General features: G+C 36.4%; 1 protein-coding gene across 1 annotated transcript in view; it reads left to right on the plus strand.

Annotated features, from left to right (window-relative positions):
• Positions 1-21,426, plus strand: part of PLSCR5 (phospholipid scramblase family member 5) — a 69,569-nt gene that overhangs the window by 41,471 nt on the left and 6,672 nt on the right. Inside the window, exons 5-12 of the mRNA XM_053904180.1 lie at positions 2,043-2,109; positions 4,054-4,063; positions 6,922-7,082; positions 12,305-12,347; positions 13,580-13,800; positions 16,001-16,162; positions 18,293-18,454; positions 21,271-21,354. Of these exons, the coding sequence (XP_053760155.1) occupies positions 2,043-2,109; positions 4,054-4,063; positions 6,922-7,082; positions 12,305-12,347; positions 13,580-13,800; positions 16,001-16,162; positions 18,293-18,454; positions 21,271-21,309 (865 nt within the window). The 3' untranslated portion in view covers positions 21,310-21,354. The remainder of the gene's footprint in view (positions 1-2,042; positions 2,110-4,053; positions 4,064-6,921; positions 7,083-12,304; positions 12,348-13,579; positions 13,801-16,000; positions 16,163-18,292; positions 18,455-21,270; positions 21,355-21,426) is intronic.

A 21,426-nucleotide genomic window follows, 5' to 3' on the forward strand; every position in this document is an offset into this window, starting at 1 on the left:
CAGAAAATGAGCACGCCCAAGGAGCAGAGCAGCAGAGCAAGGCTCGGGAGAGGGCAGTTTCCCGCAAAGGGGCAGACCCATTGTCTTGTTTCCTGAGAATTCATTTTTAAGTCTCCTCTGCGATCCCCTGGTTTATGTCTGTTAGACACGTCCACCTTGTATTGGCTATATTTCGTGGAATCAAGCCAGCCGATGAGAAAACTGCAGCCTGATGGCAAAGGGAAATTGGTATTGATGCTGCTTGAAACAGTCAAGGGCTTCAGAGCACAAAGCAGAGAGGTCAGAGTGAGGGTTCTGAGCGCCGTGCTGAAGGGCAGGGCGGTCCTGGTGTTTCTGTGGAGGCAGCAGGTGTGAGGAGAAGGGAATTGAGGGCACCATGCAGGTGGAGTTGAATGACCGCAGCAACTGCAGCGGGAGAGGTGGCCAGGCCCGCCCTTGGGGCAACACTACCTGGCAGGACAAGCACTTGGTAATAGGACGCTTCAACGTCCAAAAGGTCCATCAGAAGGGTTTGTGAGCCTCTCTTCTAGAAGAGCTGGGAAATAGACAGGAATGGAGAGAAGGGGGAACCTCAGATTGGTATCTGCTGGGCCTTTGCAAAGAAAGAGCAATATGGGTGCTGTCCCCAGCAGGACAGAGAGAGAAAGAAACGGGCACTTCCTACACCACACCAAGTTAGGTGCCCTGGAAGTTCTCCCTTGCAGGTTAAATACTGAAAGCCTCCCTCAGTCATACGGCCATATCCAAATACATGGATGGATGGCCTTATACAGCCACAATATATGTTTAATTGGCTTAGATTTTTATTTCAAACTTCGTGCTCTGTAGCAAGTCAAAATTAACTGGTCAATTACGACCATAATTTAAAGTTACCAGGTTTGCTAGTGTTAATAATAACTTAGTTTCTTTGGAATGAAGTTTTTCTTTCGAATAACCAGGACCAACAGTAAGAAATCTAGGAAACATATAATTTCATTAAGATACTAATCATCTTTTTTCACCTCTTCTGCAAAATGACAGGTCAGATAACAGCAGCTCTTCAACCCCAAATACTTCAAAACAACAACAATAATAAAAAGACATATCTCTTTGCCAAATAAGAACATAAACTTTGGCTGCCAACAACCTGTGAGAATGACTTTATAATTTCTCATCACAAGCTATGGTTTATCAGGCCACTTAACTATTTTTAGAAGTAGACAGTTTTACTTATAATGCAGTATAATCTTGCAAGTTCAACCTTTGCAATTCATGCCATCCAGGGGATTTAACTTGGGGAGCAAAATCTCCATGGTCACCTGGTCACCTGCATTTAGAAAGATGAGCTGTCTATGCAAGGTTACAGTGCTTTCTTTTCCCCCTCAGTATGCAATACTGTTAAATATCACCTGTGTGTTCCCATTAACTTTGCAAGGTTATTGAGGGCTTGTATTTTCAAATACCTCTGATTCGTCAAATTCAATTAAAAATGAAAATACAGATTTATTTATTACATAAATAGTAAGGATAATCTACTTCCTGCTTATTTGCTTTTGGGGGAAGAGAGTGTGAAAAAAATCCCAAGAGAAAAATAATATTGAAGTTCAAACATTTCCAAAAAATGAAATATTGTTTAGAACTCTTAGGAAGTTAACACAGGATAGAAAAATGAATCATAAACTCTGCCACAGACGATTTTTAGAAACTAGAAACATAGAATGTTTCTGACATAATAGTGAATGCAAAGGTATATATTCCAAGAAATTTAAAAAAAAAGGAAAGAAACTTGAAAGAGTCTTGAAAACAAGACTCTTAAAATGAGTCTTCCTTTACGGTTTTTACTATGTTTAAATTGTTCCTTCAGCCACCAAGAGATAAGATGGTTTGTGAGCAGTGTTTACCTTTGGTGATATCTTCGTCTCCCCCTGTTGTCCAAAGTGATTCAATACATCACTCTGGAAACTAAGACACTCCCTTTCTCTGTTATTTGTAAGCTGACGTGAAGTAGACAGACACCTTCTGAAGTTTTATGGATGCTGTGTTTTTTCTTCTTGCTGCAGCAGGAAAAGCCTTTCTTTTAACCTGGCTGCCTTTGAAGAAGTGACTCAGACATCCTCATGGCCTGTAAAGGTAAGAGTAAATAGAGCCAGTTAATAATTTTTTCCTTATTTATGACTAAAAATATGCAGTTGCAGGGATGTTACAATCAGTGAGATTGATACTTTAAAACCTGTCACTTACCACTTTTGAACACTAGAATTTTTAAATTCAAGGAGCATGTTCCATTAAAATTTAAAAAAAAAAATAATAAAAACTACCTGATTGAATGTAAAAGTTAAGATATAAACAATGTTTTAGTTATCATGAATATAAACATAGTGAATTAATAAGAAAAGCTGCATAGCAGAATTCAGAAGGGCAGTATTTAATGCCAAACACAAAGACAGGCTGATATTCCAAGTTTAAAGGGATTTGAAGAAAACTTTTCACACAGAAGTTAAAAAGTGTTAAAGTACAGTTCAATATTTTTAAATTTCCTATTTGTTGTTTAAAATGTGTGATATACCCATTTATTTTAAAGAATTCAATATGTGTAGTGGTAAATTCTAATAAATTTAATGGACTAAAAGTAATCATTTCTGAGCAAAAATCTTTCAAAACTTCTTTGATAGTAAATTATATATAAAAAAGCAAACAGAAAATAACTAATTTAAATAAGCAGATTAATTAAGGATTTTGTAGGGGGAGTTGGGAATTTTCTCAAGTTCCTAAAAGTGCATAAATATCATAAGTGCTGTTTTACTTTAAATACCTTCTCAAAAGACAAGAGAGAGGGATTTGTTGTAAGTAATGAGCTTCAATCTCACTGAAAACACTTGTGAAGTTATATAAAAATTGAAATTATAATGTGCTTTCATTCCATTATCAGAACAAACCATTAAACTCTAGCCTATAATAAAAAGTTTTAGCATGAAGCTAAATTAGTATAATTGGCAGAAACCTTTTAACCTAATCACAAATAGGATAAGAGAGTACACCAATTTAAAATATCCAAAATTAAATTAATGAAGCATTCAAAGAAACATGTATTGCTTATTTGCTTTCTTCACCAAAATACACTTTTGGATGCTATTTAATATGGAACAGAGGAGATAATCTTTTCGTTTTTCTTCAACAATTAATGTACACCAATCCCTGAATATCACAAGGAAAGCTCAAACAAATTGTAAAATATAGACATGAACCAACAAAATCATGAATTTTAATATGTGTGCCTCATTTTTATACTTGAAGACGAACTAAAAAAAAAATCTTGACAAGTCTTTTCTTTCACCGAAGACTGACACAAACACTTAATCCAAAACACTTCATCACTTTATAAGAGTTACAGCAACAACAGTAGCCTGTAAGGTAAAGAGTTGCAGAGTACGTGAAATATTTATAAGCTAGTTATACATTTTTAAAAGAGTAGATAGAAATTCAAAGCCAGATAGAAATTCAAAGGAGTTCCTTCTTTATCTGGTGGTCTGAGACTTTGAAGAAACTTGTGACTGGAAAGCAATAGTAAGATCAAAATATGATTAATCTACCAAAAAAGCAGGGATGTTCAGTAATGATAAAGACTCACCACTAAACTTAGAGGCAAAATTTCAGATGGAAACCCAATACTCCTGCAACCTATTTCAAATAGCACATGAAGTGGGCAAAACATCTGTCAGAGACTCTATTCTATTTAAAAGAAATGAAAAGGAAGCTTCCTTTTGAATCAGAAATCTGGTTTGAGAGGGCAAGACAGATTATCATCATTATTTACTTAAAACATTTTGGTAGACAGGAACGCCTGGGTGGCTCAATCGGTTAAACGTCCAACTTTGGCTCAGATCATTATCTCACGGTTTGTGAGTTCGAGCCCTGCATCGGGCTTTGCACTGACAGCATGGAGCCTGCCTCACTCAGATCTTCTGTTTCCTTCTCTCTCTGCCCCATCCCTAGCTCTCCCTCTCTCTCTCAAAAATAAGCAAACATTAAACACACTTAAAAAATTGATCCTTATATGTGTTTTTTAAATTGAAGGATAACACGTGTAAAGTGCATAAAGAGCACCAAACTGAAGTACATTGTTTTTTTATGTACTTAAAAGTTCTCCACTATTAAGTAGTAGAGCCTTATGTATGGAGTCTTATGGATTAAACTCCCGACTATGAGATCAAGACCTGAGCTGAGATCCAGAGTCAGAAGCTCACCCGACTGACTGAGCCACCCAGGTGCCCCAGGTTCATGATTTTTTAACTAAAGAGCACTTGTAACCACCAACAAAATTAAGATATAGAACATTTCTGGCACTTCATAAAGTTCCCTTTCTAGCCATAGTCCTACACCTCCACATCCAGGTTGAACTTCTCTCTGCAATTTTATCATTACGAACTAGTTTTCCCTACATCACAGTTTTGCCTCTACTTTTCTCTGAAAGCCAATGACAACAGTGCTTTTGGCACTAAACCCAAGAAAGGATTGTTTGTTCCCGTGTTACTATTTCCGGTTGCTATTGATTGGCCATTCTCTCCTCTCCCAAATCTGACATGGTGTTACACGGTCTTCCTCCCACTTTACTGCTTGAGGTCCCACTTAGACCACCTTCTCAAGAGCAAAAGGAGTACTTTTGCCTGTATGTTTTTTGTATGCCCAGAGGGGAGAAGTTCAGGTTGAGTCCCGTGGGAGGCAAACTGCTATATATCATTGGTATGGACCTCTAGTTTAATGAGGCCAAATGACAAGTTTGTTTCCACATGATCCTAACCCTAAACATGCCCAAATTCTAAATGTCCAAATTCTCAATGTACAAACTTAAATACCTATCTTGATCCTTGATCCTTGATCAAGGATCCTTGATCCTTCCAACCTGAAGGTTAAATAAATACATGAATCACCTGGCAACTGTTCCTCATTAACACCACATGTATACACAACCTTAATGAGCCTATCATTACTACAAAGTTTATGTAAATGTTTAAAGGACCATCCACTGGATGTCCATGTTCCTTCACCAGTTTTTGTTTGTTTTTAATCCCTCTCCAAGAACTCATTCACGCTATGCTTGAATTCTCTTAATAGTGGAGAACTTACTTTCTCCAAAGGAAACTCAGTCCTTTCTTCAAATTTATTTTTTAGAGACTTAAAGGATTCTGAAAACTATACCCCCACATACATACAACTTGCATGAATTTGGTATCGGTACTGAAGGAAGGTCATTCTAATCTACTGAGAATTATATAGATGTCACTCCAACTTTAGTCTATGTATAGTGAGGGTACTTATCCAAATCTGCGTGCAGCTGTTATAAATTTCTTCCTAAGAGTAGACCAGAACAATTTTCCTTGTCATTCCCATTCATATGTCTTTAGAATAGTGACAATAATTTGTTTTCATAATGGTCCCTCTAATATTTGAAAATAACTATCATGAATCTTGATCCACACCTATGTTCAATCTAAGACAGCATAGTGTTATCGGACTAAATGAATGCAGGTGTGAGAACTCCAATAATTTATGGATTTGTAAAGATGAGGAGTAAAAACTCTGATAATCTTTGGAAAAAAATGGTATCTAATTAGGGAGTAATATAAATGGCAGTCATGTAAAGAGAAAAGGAAAAATGATACTAGAAAAGCTGTAATTTATATTTTTTAAAAAAGACTTTTTCATGCATTAGGGCTTATACATAATAATACACAGGCTCCTGACTAATGCAGCAAATCTCTAAATTTGAAGCTAACAGATAAGTTAAATAGTAACATTTTCACCTGGCAATCACATAGAAAACAGGTGATTCTCTAAAAAAAAATCAAAGCCAAACATTAAAGAATTCTGTATTTTATCTTTTGTAATACCGGGTAAGCTTACAAAGGCATTCACACTATCAAAAATTTTTGGGTGCTTTATTACAAAGTACTGAGAAACCAAAGCTCCATTAGATATTATACTACCCTTAAGCTCATCAATTAGATTTGTGTGTTCTCATAGTATATAGAATTAAACCACTAGTTCTCAAAGTATATGGTCAGGGGGCAGCATTAGCTCATCTGGAAATAGAAATGCAAATTCAAGCCTCAGCCCCACCCCCAACTCCTGAAATCAGAAACTCCAGAAAGGGGCCCAGGAATTTGTGTTTGAACAAGCCCTCCACGTGGTTCTGGTACAGCGGAAAGAATAAGCACCTGAAGCAAACTTTGCAATAGCAGTAGGATTGATAAAAAGCAATAAAACAGCCTCAGCAATTACAAGGTACCCTCATAATATTTAGGGAAGGGAGACTATGCCTTGAAACTCAGAATTATGATTCAAAACTTATGTCTAAGTTTATCCTTTTAGGAGTAGAGAATATCTAGTTCCTTTTCCTGTTTCACTTTGGAGTTTATAATTTTGCAGCTCTTTGAGCAGACGTTTCATGTGCCTCCAAAAAATATATTTTTAGGGGCGCCTGGGTGCCTCAGTCTGTTAAGCGTCCGACTTCGGCTCAGGTCACGATCTCACGGTCCGTGAGTTCAAGCCGCCTCGGGCTCTGTGCTGACAGCTCGGAGCCTGTAGTCCGCTTCAGATTCTGTGTCTTCCTCTCTCTCTGACCCTCCCCGTTCATGCTATGTCTCTCTCTGTCTCAAAAATAAATAAACATTAAATATATATATATATATATATTTGGAAATCATTTATTTTGCCCAAATTATCCACCATTTTTCTCACAAACACTACTAGCAATCTTCCGCACTCCTTTTCCTCTGGTTTAGGGGTAAGTTACGGCAACGGTGAATAGGGAAAATGCAGGAAAGGCAGTAGAGGAGGCAGGAGATCATTGGTCCTCTGAATTCAGAAGTCACAGATACTATGAGAAAAATGAAAGAAATGGCCTAAATTTAAATATGGGCTGAGATTTTCATTCTCTTGCAGATGTACAGAACCAAAGTAGAGGTCTGCCTGGCTTTCTTCCTGGAGCTCCAGCCCCTGATCGCAGCTTTCACCTCTCATATCCTCACCCAGAGAACCAAGTGTGGCAGCCAGCTCTCCCTCGGCCAGGCAGTCTTCCTCCTGGGCTAGAATATTTAAGCCAGGTGTTTTTTCTATTTCTACACACGTTTGCCCCTTAAAATGAATACAAACTTGGTTTCTTGCTTTTCAACTGATGGGGTTTTGGGGTGATGGGGGTTCGGAGCTGACAGCCAAGAAAGAATTGTTGAAGACTTCTTTGGTGCAAAAAAGTGATCTTATTAAAGCACGGGGACAGGACCCATGGGCAGAAAGAGCTGCACTGGGGTTGTGACAGGTAACTAATTATATACCTTCCAGTTGGGAGGGGGTTAGGGATAGAGTAAATCACTAAGGAATTTTGGAAGCCAGGTTTCCAGGCCCCTATTGGGAAAACACCATTCATTACCATTTAGTAAAACCTCAGTCACGAGACCCTTCAGGCGTATTATCAGGGGGCCATAAGCTTGGAATATGATTGCCAGCGTACATCTTGAGGAAGCTGAGACAAAGGAAGTTTCCAAAGGGATTTTTAGATGTTAAAGTAGGATTGGGGGTGGGGGGGGTGTATAATGTTAAGTCAAGATTCCCTTTTGCCCCCAGCAAAGTGTCATCATCAAGGTAGCTGAGCTCCTAGATCACTCTGCCGGTTTCAAGGACTTGCCAACGGGCTGTAGGCAGTAAGGGAATTTAATTTTTCATTTGCCTTGGTTTCTCACATCACCATGGCAAGCACTTAAAGCCCTTTCCTTTGTTCTTGGGCAGCCAGGAATGTCCGAGGAGTATCACACATATTCCACGTGGGAGTGGGGGGGGTGCTAGCTTGTACTTTGCTCTCAGCTTGCCTTATGCTCCCTCATCATCAACCAAGGTTGAAGGACTTCACCAAATGACGTGTTGAAGTGAGAAAAGCATTATAAATCATGAAATTATGAAAAAAAATTGTTTCTATTATTTGGAAAGAAATTCATTCTCTTTTATTTCCACTTCTATTTTTCTTATTTATTTGGCAGAGTGATGACACTAAACATTTTTGATGGAGCTGTTTAGCACATTTATCCTCCTTCTGCTCATTGCTCAAGGTATAAGCAAATGTATCCTCAAGGAATTGCCTAACACGTCTAGTCACCTACAGCTATTTAATTAAAGAATATTTATTGAGTACTTGCTATAATCGAGACATGTAAAAAGCATAAAACCTAGTCCCTCTCACCCAAACACTCTGTAACCTAATTGGCATGCAAGAAGTGTTGACAAGAAGTGCAAGGTGATGTACTAAAGCCATATAAGCACACAGTTGTAATGTGTACAGGTGCATAGAGCAGAGAAAGCTGTTAAGGATCTAAGGACTCAGGAGAGACTTCCATAATGATCTAAGAATTCAGGGTCGTCAACTGAATCTCAAAAGATGACTATAAATCCAAGGGAAAGCAAGTTACCAAGTTAACATCATTGTCTTTGATACTGTTGCATCTTTAGGCCGATGTGCTTACAAGATCATATTACTATTAGATATAGTCATTGGAGGGTAAGCAGTGATTAAAGCCCTATAATAAATCAATCAAGAAATACCATCCTCTGAATTATGTGGCACACAAAGGACAATTATACTTTTATATATTATTGTTGCTTTTGTACTTTATCCCACAGAAGATCGGAAATACACTGATATTGAGATGTCAGCACATCTGCTGCAATTTTCAGCTTGTTTGGCATTCTTTCAAACCATAAAGTCTATCTCCTTTATCAAAATCAAATCTCTGTGTTAATTCCCTTAAGGTACAAGAGATTTCTGTTATGCCTGATAGGGTTTAAGCTGCATGCGGCATATGTTCCTGGGAAAATGTTTATAATTGCAGATGCCTTCTCCAGAAACCCACTGGCAGACAAATGTACTACAGAGACTGGAGAGCTCAGGGAGATGTGGAAAAGAGCTGGAAAAGCTAACCTACCATCTTCCATCTGCAGAAAGGATCAGCTGTAATAGCTGACTAGAGTTGATTAACTGCTGCAAGCTGTTTGGGAATGTTGTCAGACAAGGTTTTGCCAAGTATAAAAGTGATATACCAGTGCCAGAGGGCTGAGGTTTGATGATCACATATGGTCATCACATATTCTTCTTCCATCCATGAATGATGACACACCCGGAGCCAGATGCTTGACATGAATACATTTTTTTTACATTCCATAAATAGAGATATGAGCCCATTGGCTTCAGTTCTAAAATGAAGTCGATTTTCCATACCTATACCTTTGGTGATCTATTTCAGAAAATAAAAATATGCCACAAATTGGCGAATATCTTACTTCAAAGGGAAATATAAGTTATTCACTTTACCCTAAAAGAACACTTACTCGCTTTAAAGCAGTGTACTTAAACAGGGTAAATGAGCATTTTAAATGTTTTATACCACAAGTCTGCAAGACATATATATAAAATGAATTTTTGTGTGTTAAATTTTGTCTGAGAACTGTAAGAATTGAATAAAATCATGAACATTTGAAAATAGTACATTCTTCGATAAACAGGAAAATACACAAAATCCTTCTAAATTAAAAAAAAAACCACAGTAAAAATTTAAAAACACATCTATTCTCCTTTAATCAAGTCCATCCAATGACTAATGAAAATCTTTTTTCCATTAACAGTTTGAAAATAAATTTTCAGGTATGTATGTAAATATATAATGCACATATACACATGTACACATGTGTATACATGTATGGATGTATGTGTATGCATTTATGTTGTTCATGTAGAGTTAAACCTAAATATAAAACAAATAGATTATCTCTCTGGATTAACACGTTCTAATAGGTAATATCATTTTATACTATTAGTGTCAAAACAAAGGATAATTATTATAATTTAGTCACCTATAGGTAAGAGTAGTGAGTTAAGTCTACAAAGACACATGTAAAGATCCTATTTATTTGGAAGTATGTATACTAAATGGAATACTTGTAAACCTGATAAGTTATACATAATAATTTATTCTTAAGCTATATATCCAAGGCTGTCGTTCGATTTCTATCCTATGGCTTTCCTACTTGAGTGCTTTACTGGCCCTGACACCTAAATACGTGATCCAATCTGTTTAAAGTTTCCAAGATTCCTGGTCCATCAAATAATAGCAAAGAGTGGTAAGGGCTCATTTGGAGCACAGTGTGTAAGTGGCCTAGTACTACTTGAAGGAAACTGCAAGAACAAAACAAGACCCTCAAATCCAGGGGTATTGCCCACAGAGATAGATCAAATCAAATGTTATTACAGAGGCTGGGGTGAGTGTAAGCGTAGAGAAAATAGGAAGGAAAGGTATTCAGAAGTTCCACAGTATCACTTAAGAATTGTTTATCCCAGTTCCTAACACTTGTTTAGTGATGCCAATACAACAGAGTAGAAAGCATGTCAAAACTGGTGGCAGTACAATCAATGTAGGTTCAAGTCCTAGCCCAACCATTCACAAGCTCTGTGATCCTGGGCAAACTGCTTAATCTCTCTGGGATTGCTTCTTCACAAGATAAATGTAATGATGCCTATGTCTCTAAGTTTTTGTGAGGATTACATCATACACTATGTCAAAATATCTACCACAAGGACTACCTCACGGTAGCCATTAAATAAACAACTGCTACTATTAGAAAGCAGAGAGGTACAATTTACCTTTCCAATGTGGAATGGATCTCAATTGATAGTCTCTAAATTTCAAGACTAAAACTTGATCCATGGCACCAACATTAAAGTTCCTAAATTCAAATCTTAGTCTTGCCCCCATAATTTTCTTCATCCCTAACTTACCTCTAATGGACCCACCGCTAAATAACTGTGGATATCCTTTGTGACTTTTCTTTCAACCCTCCATTTTTCTCAAAAGAAGAGAACAGAACTAACAATAGTACACTCTGAAAGACTGATTCTAATATTTAAAAATTGCCATAATTCTGAAAATAGGTTTTATAATATCTTAAATCATAAATTGTTTATGGAAAAGATTTTTTGTGAACCTTAAAAAAAGAGGACCCATGCACTCTTTCACCAACAATAAAATTTAAATAGAGGACATTTAGTTTTGCCTGTACCTCAGGATATACAAGGAGAATGAAGGAAATAATGTAACGTCAAATTTTCCGGACTTGTGATGCCCAATCAATACCCGATATTACTAATGACTATTTCAGCTCAAGCATTACCAGTGAGTTTATTAATGTGAAGGGAAAATAAAGTGAAGATAATTTAGAGGTGAAATAGAAAAGAAAGTGTTAGAAAAGACAATGGTCTTCAGGGTTCACGAGTCTACCTTAGTGAAAATTCATTCTCACAACATATTTGAACATTTCCTTTAAAAATTTGCATTGTATACTTTTTAATATAGTCATTCTCAACTATCTGTGGCTATTTTATCTCTGTAAGTTAACTTCATTTTTAATTACATAAAGCAACTTTCCTTATATTAGCTGTTAGTGGCATAACTTATTCTGCTTAAATGGGTATTTTGTTGGCATCAGCAGGATTTGTTCATGTTTTCTAATCCAAAGGAAGGTGTGAGTGAGAATAATTTATAAAATAACCTCTCTCAGCTTTAACAAAGACATTTTATCGCTATGAGGAATGTGTTGAGAGTGAAACAAAAGTTAGGCAGGGTGGAGAGGAAAGGCCAGGCATTCGGGGGTCATTGATGTTTTGTTTCATTTCCTTTAAAAAATGAGTTTTGGGGCACCTGGGTGGCTCAGTGGGTTAAGCATCCGACGTCAGCTCAGGTCACGATCTCGCTGTCCGTGAGTTCGAGCCCCGCGTCGGGCTCTGGGCTGATGGCTCAGAGCCTGGAGCCTGCTTCGGATTCTGTGTCTCCCTCTCTCTCTGCCCCTCCCCTGTTCATGCTCTGTCTCTCTCTGTCCCAAAAATAAATAAACGTTTAAAAAAATTTTTTTTTTAAATGAGTTTTGAAACCTTTTAGGCATCATTGTTCAGAGACTGTTTTAAAATCTTCTCCGAGTATTGTTTCCAAGAGTTACTCTATTATCACTTTATCACAGGAGAACACAGAGTTAACCATAGTTCTTATTCTGATTCTTGGCATTTCTGCCTTGGAATTTTCAGGGTTCTTGTATTTTTTTAAAAATTTTTACTTGAATTAAAAAATGTATCTTCTTTTTCATTATAAAATGTGAGCTGTTTTCAACCATTTCCCCAGTAAAGAACATGGAAATTAATGAATGTCATGTGATAAGCAAGTTAATAGTAATATCTCCAAAGGTTTTCAAAGTGTGATGTAATACCTTTTATTTCCTTTATGTCATTCTTTAACAGTTAGACCTGATAATTATACACCAGCAGGTGGAGCTTCTTGGAAGTAAGTATATTATATTCTATACTTATTAAAACTGTTAAAAATAGTTTAGGCTTCAGAAATTTTGTTATATTTAAATATCTTCTAAACAATAATGTTAAATTGAGGATAAAGGTAGATCAAAAAGATCAGTAGGTCAGGGTGCCTGGGTGGCTCGGCTGGTTAAGCTTCCAGCTTCATGATGTCACGGTTTGTGAGTTTGAGTCCCGTGTCAGGCTCTGTACTGACAGCTTGTTGCCTGGAGTCTGTTTCAGATTCTGTGTCTTCCTCTCTCTCTGCTCCTCCCCCTCTCAGTCTCTCAAAAATTAATAAACATTAAATTTTTTTAAAAAAAGATCAGTAGGTCTTTTAAAATAAACATTTGAAGTAAATTGTTAGTCTGAAATAGGTACACCTAAAAGCATGAACTCTCCGAGTCTTTGATAATATTTTATCAGGAATCTAACAATTTTTATCTTAAAATAACAAAAGATTTTATCATTTCCATGTTTGGTAATAATTTATATTTTCTTAATAATTTCATAAATGGAAATCAAGTTTGAGACTAAATAACAAAAACCCATTCTACTCTTGAAACTAATATTACACTATATGTTAACTAATTGGAATTCAAATAAAAACTTGAAAATGATAAGTGAGTAAATAACAAAAACCCATCAAACAAAATTTGATGTTTTATCATTTCACTGGTGATTCATCAAATGGCATGTTATTTAACAGTATATAGATTTTCGATGACTGACTGAATTCCAATTAATTATTTTTTGTCCTTAACATCTAAAATATGTCAAAATCGTAATATATGGGTAGCAGGATAGCCCGCGGCCATAGATACACTGCCAAATAGATTTTAAACAAAATCATTACTATGCTGTGAGTCATCCCGTAAATTCCACAGCAGTGTTAGAATGATTTGAGGATTCCATTCTTTACAGCCTTGCTTCCTTAGTTGAAATGTGGAACTACATGTGCCCAGTAGGTCCTATATCTGGAATCAAAATGTAATCATCACACAGCTTTGCTCTGAGTTTACTTTGATTTCCATAGCTAAGTCCTCAAATTTTAGAGCATGGAAGTAGATTTGGGTGAAGAAGATACCCCATACTTAATAATTAGCTACTGTTTTCTTTTAATAACACTACCCCTTTTACTTATTGAAAGATTTGATACTAGGCAATAGCACTGTTTTGATGATTGGTTTTTTTTTGGTTTTTTGGTTTTTTTGCTCCCTTTAGTGATACTTGGCACTGAGACCTCCAACAAATATGAGATTAAAAACAGTTTGGGACAAAGAATTTACTTTGCAGTGGAAGAAAGCATCTGCTTCAATCGTACTTTCTGTTCCACACTTCGAGCTTGCACTCTGAAGGTCATGGATAACTCAGGTCGGGAGGTGATTACAGTAAACAGGCCCTTGAGGTGTAATAGCTGCTGGTGCCCTTGCTACCTGCAAGAGGTTAGTCATTGGCTCTGGGTGTACTTTTATTTTTCTACGTTTGAAAAGGTTGGCAATTATTTATTTAACAAATGGCATTCATCTGGAGCTATAAGGCAATTCCCCTATCAGTTGCTCCTTTAGGATCCAAACAGCTTAAGGATGGTGATTCACTAGTTTTTTGTTTTGTTTTGTTTTTGTTTTTTTCCCAACCAAAAACTGTAGTGGCTTTCGTTTTGTTAATTGGCAGACAGCTCATGCATCATGTAAATGGGACACATCCTCCTGAATCTCTGTGTTAGCCACATAACTGGAATACCTATGAATTCCACCATTAAGTAAATCTACCCTTTGTCTTCTCTAACTGGAGCAAAGTTCGGGAAGTACTAAGTAATACTAAAATCTTCCAAGGTGTTCTCTTGGTTAGGTATCAGTTTTAGTACAGAATCTCACATTCCATTCATCCATTTATGACAAACTTGAAACCTTGGCAAGACTATGCTATTGTTCTGAAGGGAATCATTTCATTATTTTATTTTAATATATAATAGATTTTCATCATTATCTAGTAGATCTATAATAACTTCCACTGACATAATGCAGTTAAGTTGATAAGGAACCTTTACTTATTCTGATGTCTTTGATATCATAACATCTCTATGAGCTAGAAAGAATAGATTTTACTCTCCATATTTAGCAGTTGAGGTAACTAGGGCTTAGAGAGTGGAGGTAACTTACCTACGATCACACATCCAGGAAATATCATGAATGGGGCTTGATCCAGGTATACTTATTCAAGCCCAAGTTTCTCTACTGTGCACCTATGTATAAGTACTCTACTTAGCAAGATGAGAAAAAAAAAATCAATATGAATTGGGGTTAAGTAGGGAAGTTTCTGGAATATATATTGAAGCTAATCCTCCAATTGTTATAGGCAATTACTTGACTAAGTGATAAAGTGGCTAAGGTACTCATTTGGTGTCCAAGAATTTTCATCCTCCTACTAAGGATATTTAAGATCTAATATGCTTTAAGATGGTATAGTCAGTATAATATAATATATCCATTTGAATGTTTCTGATGTTTCTGATGAATGTTTCTGATAATTGACGTTTTATTTCATAGTAGTCCAATGTCACATAAATTAAAAATAAGATGTATCTGATACCGCTTAACAATTTTTTAAAGATTTGCTCAGAATCAAGCCAATTATTTTGAAAGTGATCCCAGAACAAATCTATATAATTCTGCCTTTTCAGTGTTTTTTGTTTGTTTTTAATTTAAGTGTAGTTGACATACAATGTTACATTAGCTTCAGGTGTACAATTTAGCGATTTGACAAGTGGAATCCCTGTAATTCTAGGCACTCTTATTGAAACCACCTTTGTTGATCCAAGAGCACTACAGACATACACGCATGACTATGAACTTAATAAATAATTTAAAAAAGGACAAAAGGAAAACAGATTATAAGGAGTGGATTGGATTTAAAAGCAAACAATTGTCACTATTTTCACCCACCTCTGGCTTATTTCACAACTTGGTCTGACTTGGTTTGACCATATAAACATGTTGAAATACAACATGATGAAAAGTAAGGAAATTAAGGAAATGAAAGCAATGGGGTACAGCACTAAAGTAAAGCCTAAAAATGCAATTACAAGTCTCTCACACTTTGGAAAAAGTGAAACAGCAATCAAATTGGTGTGTAAAACTGTAACTTCACAAGAAGCATTTGTTTTTAATTGAACCCAGAGAAGCTGGAAGTTGACAGCCTGAAGGGCAAACAATCATGAATAGTTAACAACTGGTAAGTGAGGGTTACAAATAGATGTGTGTTGTGGCAACACATTAGAGGCAGTGGAAGACACAGGAAACAGTGCCTGGCCAACCGCCACACCCGGAACAAAATGCCAAAGAAGACAGTGTCCCAGGGTCAGAAGACCGTTCTGGGAGAGGTTCTCTTCAGGGAAGTAAGATCAAAGAAACACATGAATTTCAATGAGTAATGCCAAGCAAATACCTGTTTAGTGAATATCTTTGTTTCTATAAAATATGAAAAAAATCCACTGCCGTGCTTCCTTAGAAGCAGATATTTAGAATATTTTGTAGAATACAAAAATAATTTCCTAAAAGTTACTGTTTAGAAGGAAAGCGACTTGTAATATTAAAATACAATAACTGTAGGAAAATCTTATTTTATTATTATCTCTTCTTGCAGTTAGAAATCCAAGCCCCTCCTGGTACGATAGTTGGTTATGTTGCACAGAAGTGGGACCCCTTTCTGCCTAAATTCACAATCCAAAATGCAAACAAAGAAGATATTTTGAAAATTGTTGGTCCTTGTGCAACATGTGGCTGTTTTGGCGATGTGGATTTTGAGGTACGGTTGACAGAGTGAAGGAGGTTTTCACTTAGATCCTCATGGTTTGCAACAGAATTCAATGTTAAAATATTCAAATCATGGGATATCTCTGAAATAAATTTAGAAAATAATATATTTGTGAAATAATGTAATAAGCCCATATTGTGCGTGCCAGTAAGAACTCATAATTTCAGGTATACTAAGTTCAAGGTTTTTTGTTTTTGTTTTTGTTTTTGTTTTTAAAGCATACTAAGGAGCACCTGGGGGGCTCAGTTGGTTAAGAATCAGGTCAGAATCTCACAGTTCCCGAGTTTGAGCCCCTCTCTCTCTCTGCCCTTCCCCAGCTCGTACTGTCTCTTTCTCTCAAAAATAAATGAATAAACTTAAAAATAATAATAAAATAAAAATAAAGAACACACTAAAACTTTTTTGATTTATGTGGAATTACAGCACCCATGGTCTAAAGTAAATATACATTAGCTTAGAATCACCTTAAATTAGATCATCTTTTCCTCTAGCTCTGGTGGTAACATATCCTACTTCAGATCTCATCTAAGAAGTACACTCCATTAAAAAATCACTAATTTATTTTTTTAATATAATTTTTTGTCAAATTGGCTTCCATACAACATCCAGTGCTCATTCCAACAAGTGCCTTCCTCAGTGCCCATCACCCACTTTCCCCTCTCCCCCACCTCCTATCAACCCTCAGTGTGTATTTAAGAGTCTCTTATGATTTGCCTCCCTCCCTCTCTGTTTGTAACTTTTTTCCCCCTACTCTTCCCCCATGGTCTACTGTTAAGTTTCTCAAGATCCACATTTGAGAAAACATCAGTAATTTAAAAGCTATGATCATAAGACTTGCTAAGTTCATTTTACAAAACAATCTACACTTACATAAACATAAACAGTTAAATGTTTAACATTTTAACTCAATGTTAAAAAACAATAGGTAGTTGTACATTCAATTGTAACAATAAGAACTATGTTAACTACTATTCCTGTAAATATCTTTTAGGCAAAGGAGAGCTCATTTAAAGTGTCTATTTATTATTCATCCCTTCCTTCATTCATACATTCATATATAGCCCACCTGGGACATTCAGTTTGAGGAACTTTAGCAAACACTATTTACCGAGAATGTGATGGAAATTTTACAAAGCGAACTGTTGTAACTCTACCCCACTCCAAAAAGACTTGGCATGCTTTCCTAAGATTAAAGATAAAAATATGTCCTATGATTGAGAAATAAAAAGTTTTAGTAAAGGTATATCGATGTCCTAAGTAACCTTCTCTATTTCCATCTTTTCCCACTATACATAAAGTAACAATTTATATTGAATCCTTTCAGCCTTTGAATGAGAAACAGGGCAAGCAAATGAATAGTTGATAAAGTTTAACTGTAGATTTCTTCTAGCTGTGAAGGACTATAGATTTTTGATGTCAAATTAATCTGAATTTCCTGTGCTACATTTGCCCAGAGGATTTTTTTTTGTTTTTTTTTTTGTGTGTGTGTGTGTGAAAATAGGACTTAGTTTAGTTATAAAGGAAAGACCTAGTAAATTTTGGAGTATAATATAAAAATGAGATTAAGCAATGGCTGATAATGTTTAAATATGTTAGTAATTCTATAATCTTAACAATAAAAATTTTAAGTTTACAAATTGTACTTAGAAATGAATTTCTTCTAAAAATTGTTTCTCCAATATTTCTCAAAAATATTTTCTTTTTCTTCCTTTTGTTGTTGTTGTTGTTGTTATTGAAGAATTCAGGTTTAAAATCTAGACTTCAGGTAATGAAATTACCTTCAAGGTTAGACCATGTAATTGAGACTATGTACCTGCTGCCATCTTGTGGTAGCCTGGCCTTAATTATTTATTGCTATTATTTTCTCAATCTGCATATAAAAAGCAAGAAAAAATAAAGGAATTATGATGAATCAAAAAACTGTCAAAAAAACAAAATTCCGGAAGAGTAAACTGGAAAGTTAAATCTCCAAACTTATGCTTATATAACGGAATGAATGACATGGAACTTTTACAGATGATTAATAAAATAATTCGCATCTCTCTCGAAGCAAACATACTAAGATATGTAAAGCCATCCATTTCACCTTCAGGTTTAACATCTCTTATTTTCTTTTCAAAGGTGAAAACCATTAATGAAAAACTTACAATTGGGAAGATTTCAAAGTACTGGTCAGGATTTGTAAATGATGTTTTTACCAATGCTGACAACTTCGGAATTCATGTTCCCGCAGATCTAGATGTGACAGTCAAAGCAGCAATGATTGGTGCTTGTTTTCTCTTTGTAAGTATGGTCTTTTTTTAATTTATTTTTTATTTTAGACAGAGACAGTGTATACAAGCAGGGGAGAAGGGCAGAGAGAGAGAGAGAGAGAGAGAGAGAGAGAGGGAGAATCTTAAGCAGGATCCATGCTCAGTGCAAAGCCCAACACAGGACTCCATCCCACAACCCTGGGATCATGACCTGAGCCAAAATCAAGAGTCTGACACTCGACCAACTGAGCCACCCAGGCGCCCCTGTAAGTATGGTCTTAAAAGCATAGGAGTGATTTATTTCTCACCCTTTCCTCATTAATCACTACAGAGCCAATCTCATTTTACACAGCACCACATTTATCCCACAGAGGTTTATGCATAGAAGGCTAGGTTGGGACCAACTCTTCAGAAGTCAGAATTTAGGAGCCTGCATTTCTAATAGACAGCCTTTCTCCGCTGACCCTCATACACAGTCTTCGTCAAGAATGGGTGCCCTGTCGGGGCACCTGGGTGGCTCAGTTGGTTAAACTTCCAACTTTGGCTCAGGTCATGATCTTGCTGTTCCTGAGTTCGAGCCCCACGTAGGGCTCTGTGCTGACAGCTCAGAGCGTGGAGCCTGCTTCAGATTCTCTATCTCCCTGTTTCTGCCCCTTGCCTGCTCATGTTCTTTCTCTCCCAAAAATAAATAAACATTAAAAAGATTTAAAAAAACAAGAAGCAGTGCCCTATCATGTGCTACTCAGCATTTCTTCAAAAACTTAGTTACCCATTCTCTTTCCATTTCAATTTAGATTTTTGGCTCATTTTCATTTTCACTGAAAAAAATATGTAAATATCACATTATTGATCCTGGGTAAAGTTCAGGACTGTTTCATTGTTTAACAATGAACTAAGTGACCCTCAGAATGTGAAAAGTAGTTTTCTTCCCTTCGAACATGTACATGGATACATGAATTCAGAGGGAGGGGTTAATATTTATCAGCTTCCATTATTACAAAGATATTACATCTTTGTCCTTTCTTTCCAACTTATAATTTTATCAGAAATATTTTCTTCCTGGTGTGGAGATTGGTGATAGAAAACAGAAGTCAAGTAACACCTACGCCAGATGGTCGCCCATCTCCTGTCCCAATTTTTCCTCTAATATCTCCCTCACTGCTTACCATTGTCAATGCTCTCACAAAAACCCATGGAATTTTAAAACAAACCTACGTTCTTCATTTCATATTTTGTTGTCCTTCAGGGTTTTAGGATCCTAAATCTTATGGATATTTTAATGTGGGCTGCTGTGGGGGAAAAAATGGCTCTATCTACTCAGTTTTTTTCCAAAGACACACACAGAATACACACACATACACACCCTTTCCCCAAAACCTTAATTTGGCCTTTCTGATTAAGCCTCACACTTAATGTTTATATTAAAAAACAGATCATTGTAGGGTGCCTGGGTGGCTCAGTCAGTTAAGCATCTGACTCCTGACTTCAGCTCAGGTCATGATCTCACGATTCCTGAGTTCAAGCCCTGCATCAGGCTCTGTGCTGACAACGTGGAGTCTCCTTGGGATTCTCTGTCTTCTTTCTCTGCCCCTCCCCTGCTCATGCTCTTTCTGTCTTTCAAAATAAAAATGCACATTTAAAAAATGTTTAAAAAATAAAAACCAGATCATCTTTAATCTGCCCTACCCACTTCTATCATTTAACACACAAACAGTAAAATGTACTGTCAACAATTCACTGTGCGCTATGAATTGGAGACGCTCTGATCCAGATGACACCCCAATCACCTGAAAAGATAACTTTTTAACTCCATCGTCTCAGGGAAAAACCTACTTACTGAGAATATCTAATGGCCCCATCCAGTTCTTTCTTTTCCTTTTTACCATAATATAAAACAATTGCACTTTTTTTTGGCCAATATAGCTTTTAAAACAATTTCTGACATGTATTAGATAATTGCATAGATACAAGATAAATTACTTACTTCTACATATAATTGGACAGGAAGAATTGTGTTTTTAATTTTTAACATTTTTTAAAATATTTTTATTTATTTTTGAGAGAGTGAAAGAGACAAAGAGTGCAAGCAGGGGAGGGGCAAAGAGAGAAGGAGACTAGAATCTGAACCAGGCTCTAGGCTCTGAGCTGTCAGCACAGAGCCAGATATGGGGCTCAAACTCACGAACTATGAGATCATGACCTGAGCTGAAGTCGGATGCTTAACCAACTGAGCCACCCAGGCATCCCATGTTAATTTTTAAATACTGTGTCCATTTCATTACCTTGTGTTGAGAGAGAGACCATCAGAAAGTAGCTGGTATGAGAACTCCCTGATCCAAACAGCAAAATTCACAAGTACTATCTAATTTTCGGTCTTCTCTGGTTTGAGGCTACCACTCCACAACCCACAGCCATAATTACCATTTCTGAGTTCCCTCTGGTATAGTTTTCAGTACTTCCTCAGATGACTACCTGCTTGCTAACCACACAGTCCATGAGGATATATCTAATACTTGTTCAAAGGTCAGTGTCTATTACAACATCCCACACTGACAGAGAATGTCCTGCAATCGAAGTCTGCACTGTCTTGATCACCTAAGATTTTTGACTGATGATACCCTGCTGATTCCAATAAGATTTCCAAGTAACTTGTACTCTGAAAACTAGACATGTAAGTGTCATGAAGCTTAAAACGTTTTGACTTTCCTCTTACTGATGAATCTCATGTTGCTAAAACACCACTGGGAAACATAATTGCTTTATATAATCAAAGCTTACCTGTGAGACTCCTGATCTCAATTGTCGCCTTTTTGTAAATTCACTCATACTCAGTTTATTTATTTGTAGGATTTTATGTTCTTTGAACATTCACTAGCTGGATTATAACAAGCGAGATGACAAAAACGATCAAGTATGCAAGAACATGTTTCAGTAAGTAAAGTTTAAATGATCTCTTTCCCTTTGAAGATGTCTATATTTGACGCTGTCTAACTCTTTTTCATT

Source organism: Panthera pardus, unplaced genomic scaffold (assembly GCF_024362965.1).
Source record: "Panthera pardus isolate Hobbes unplaced genomic scaffold, ASM2436296v1 HiC_scaffold_16, whole genome shotgun sequence".
Classification (NCBI taxonomy): Eukaryota; Metazoa; Chordata; class Mammalia; order Carnivora; family Felidae; genus Panthera; species Panthera pardus.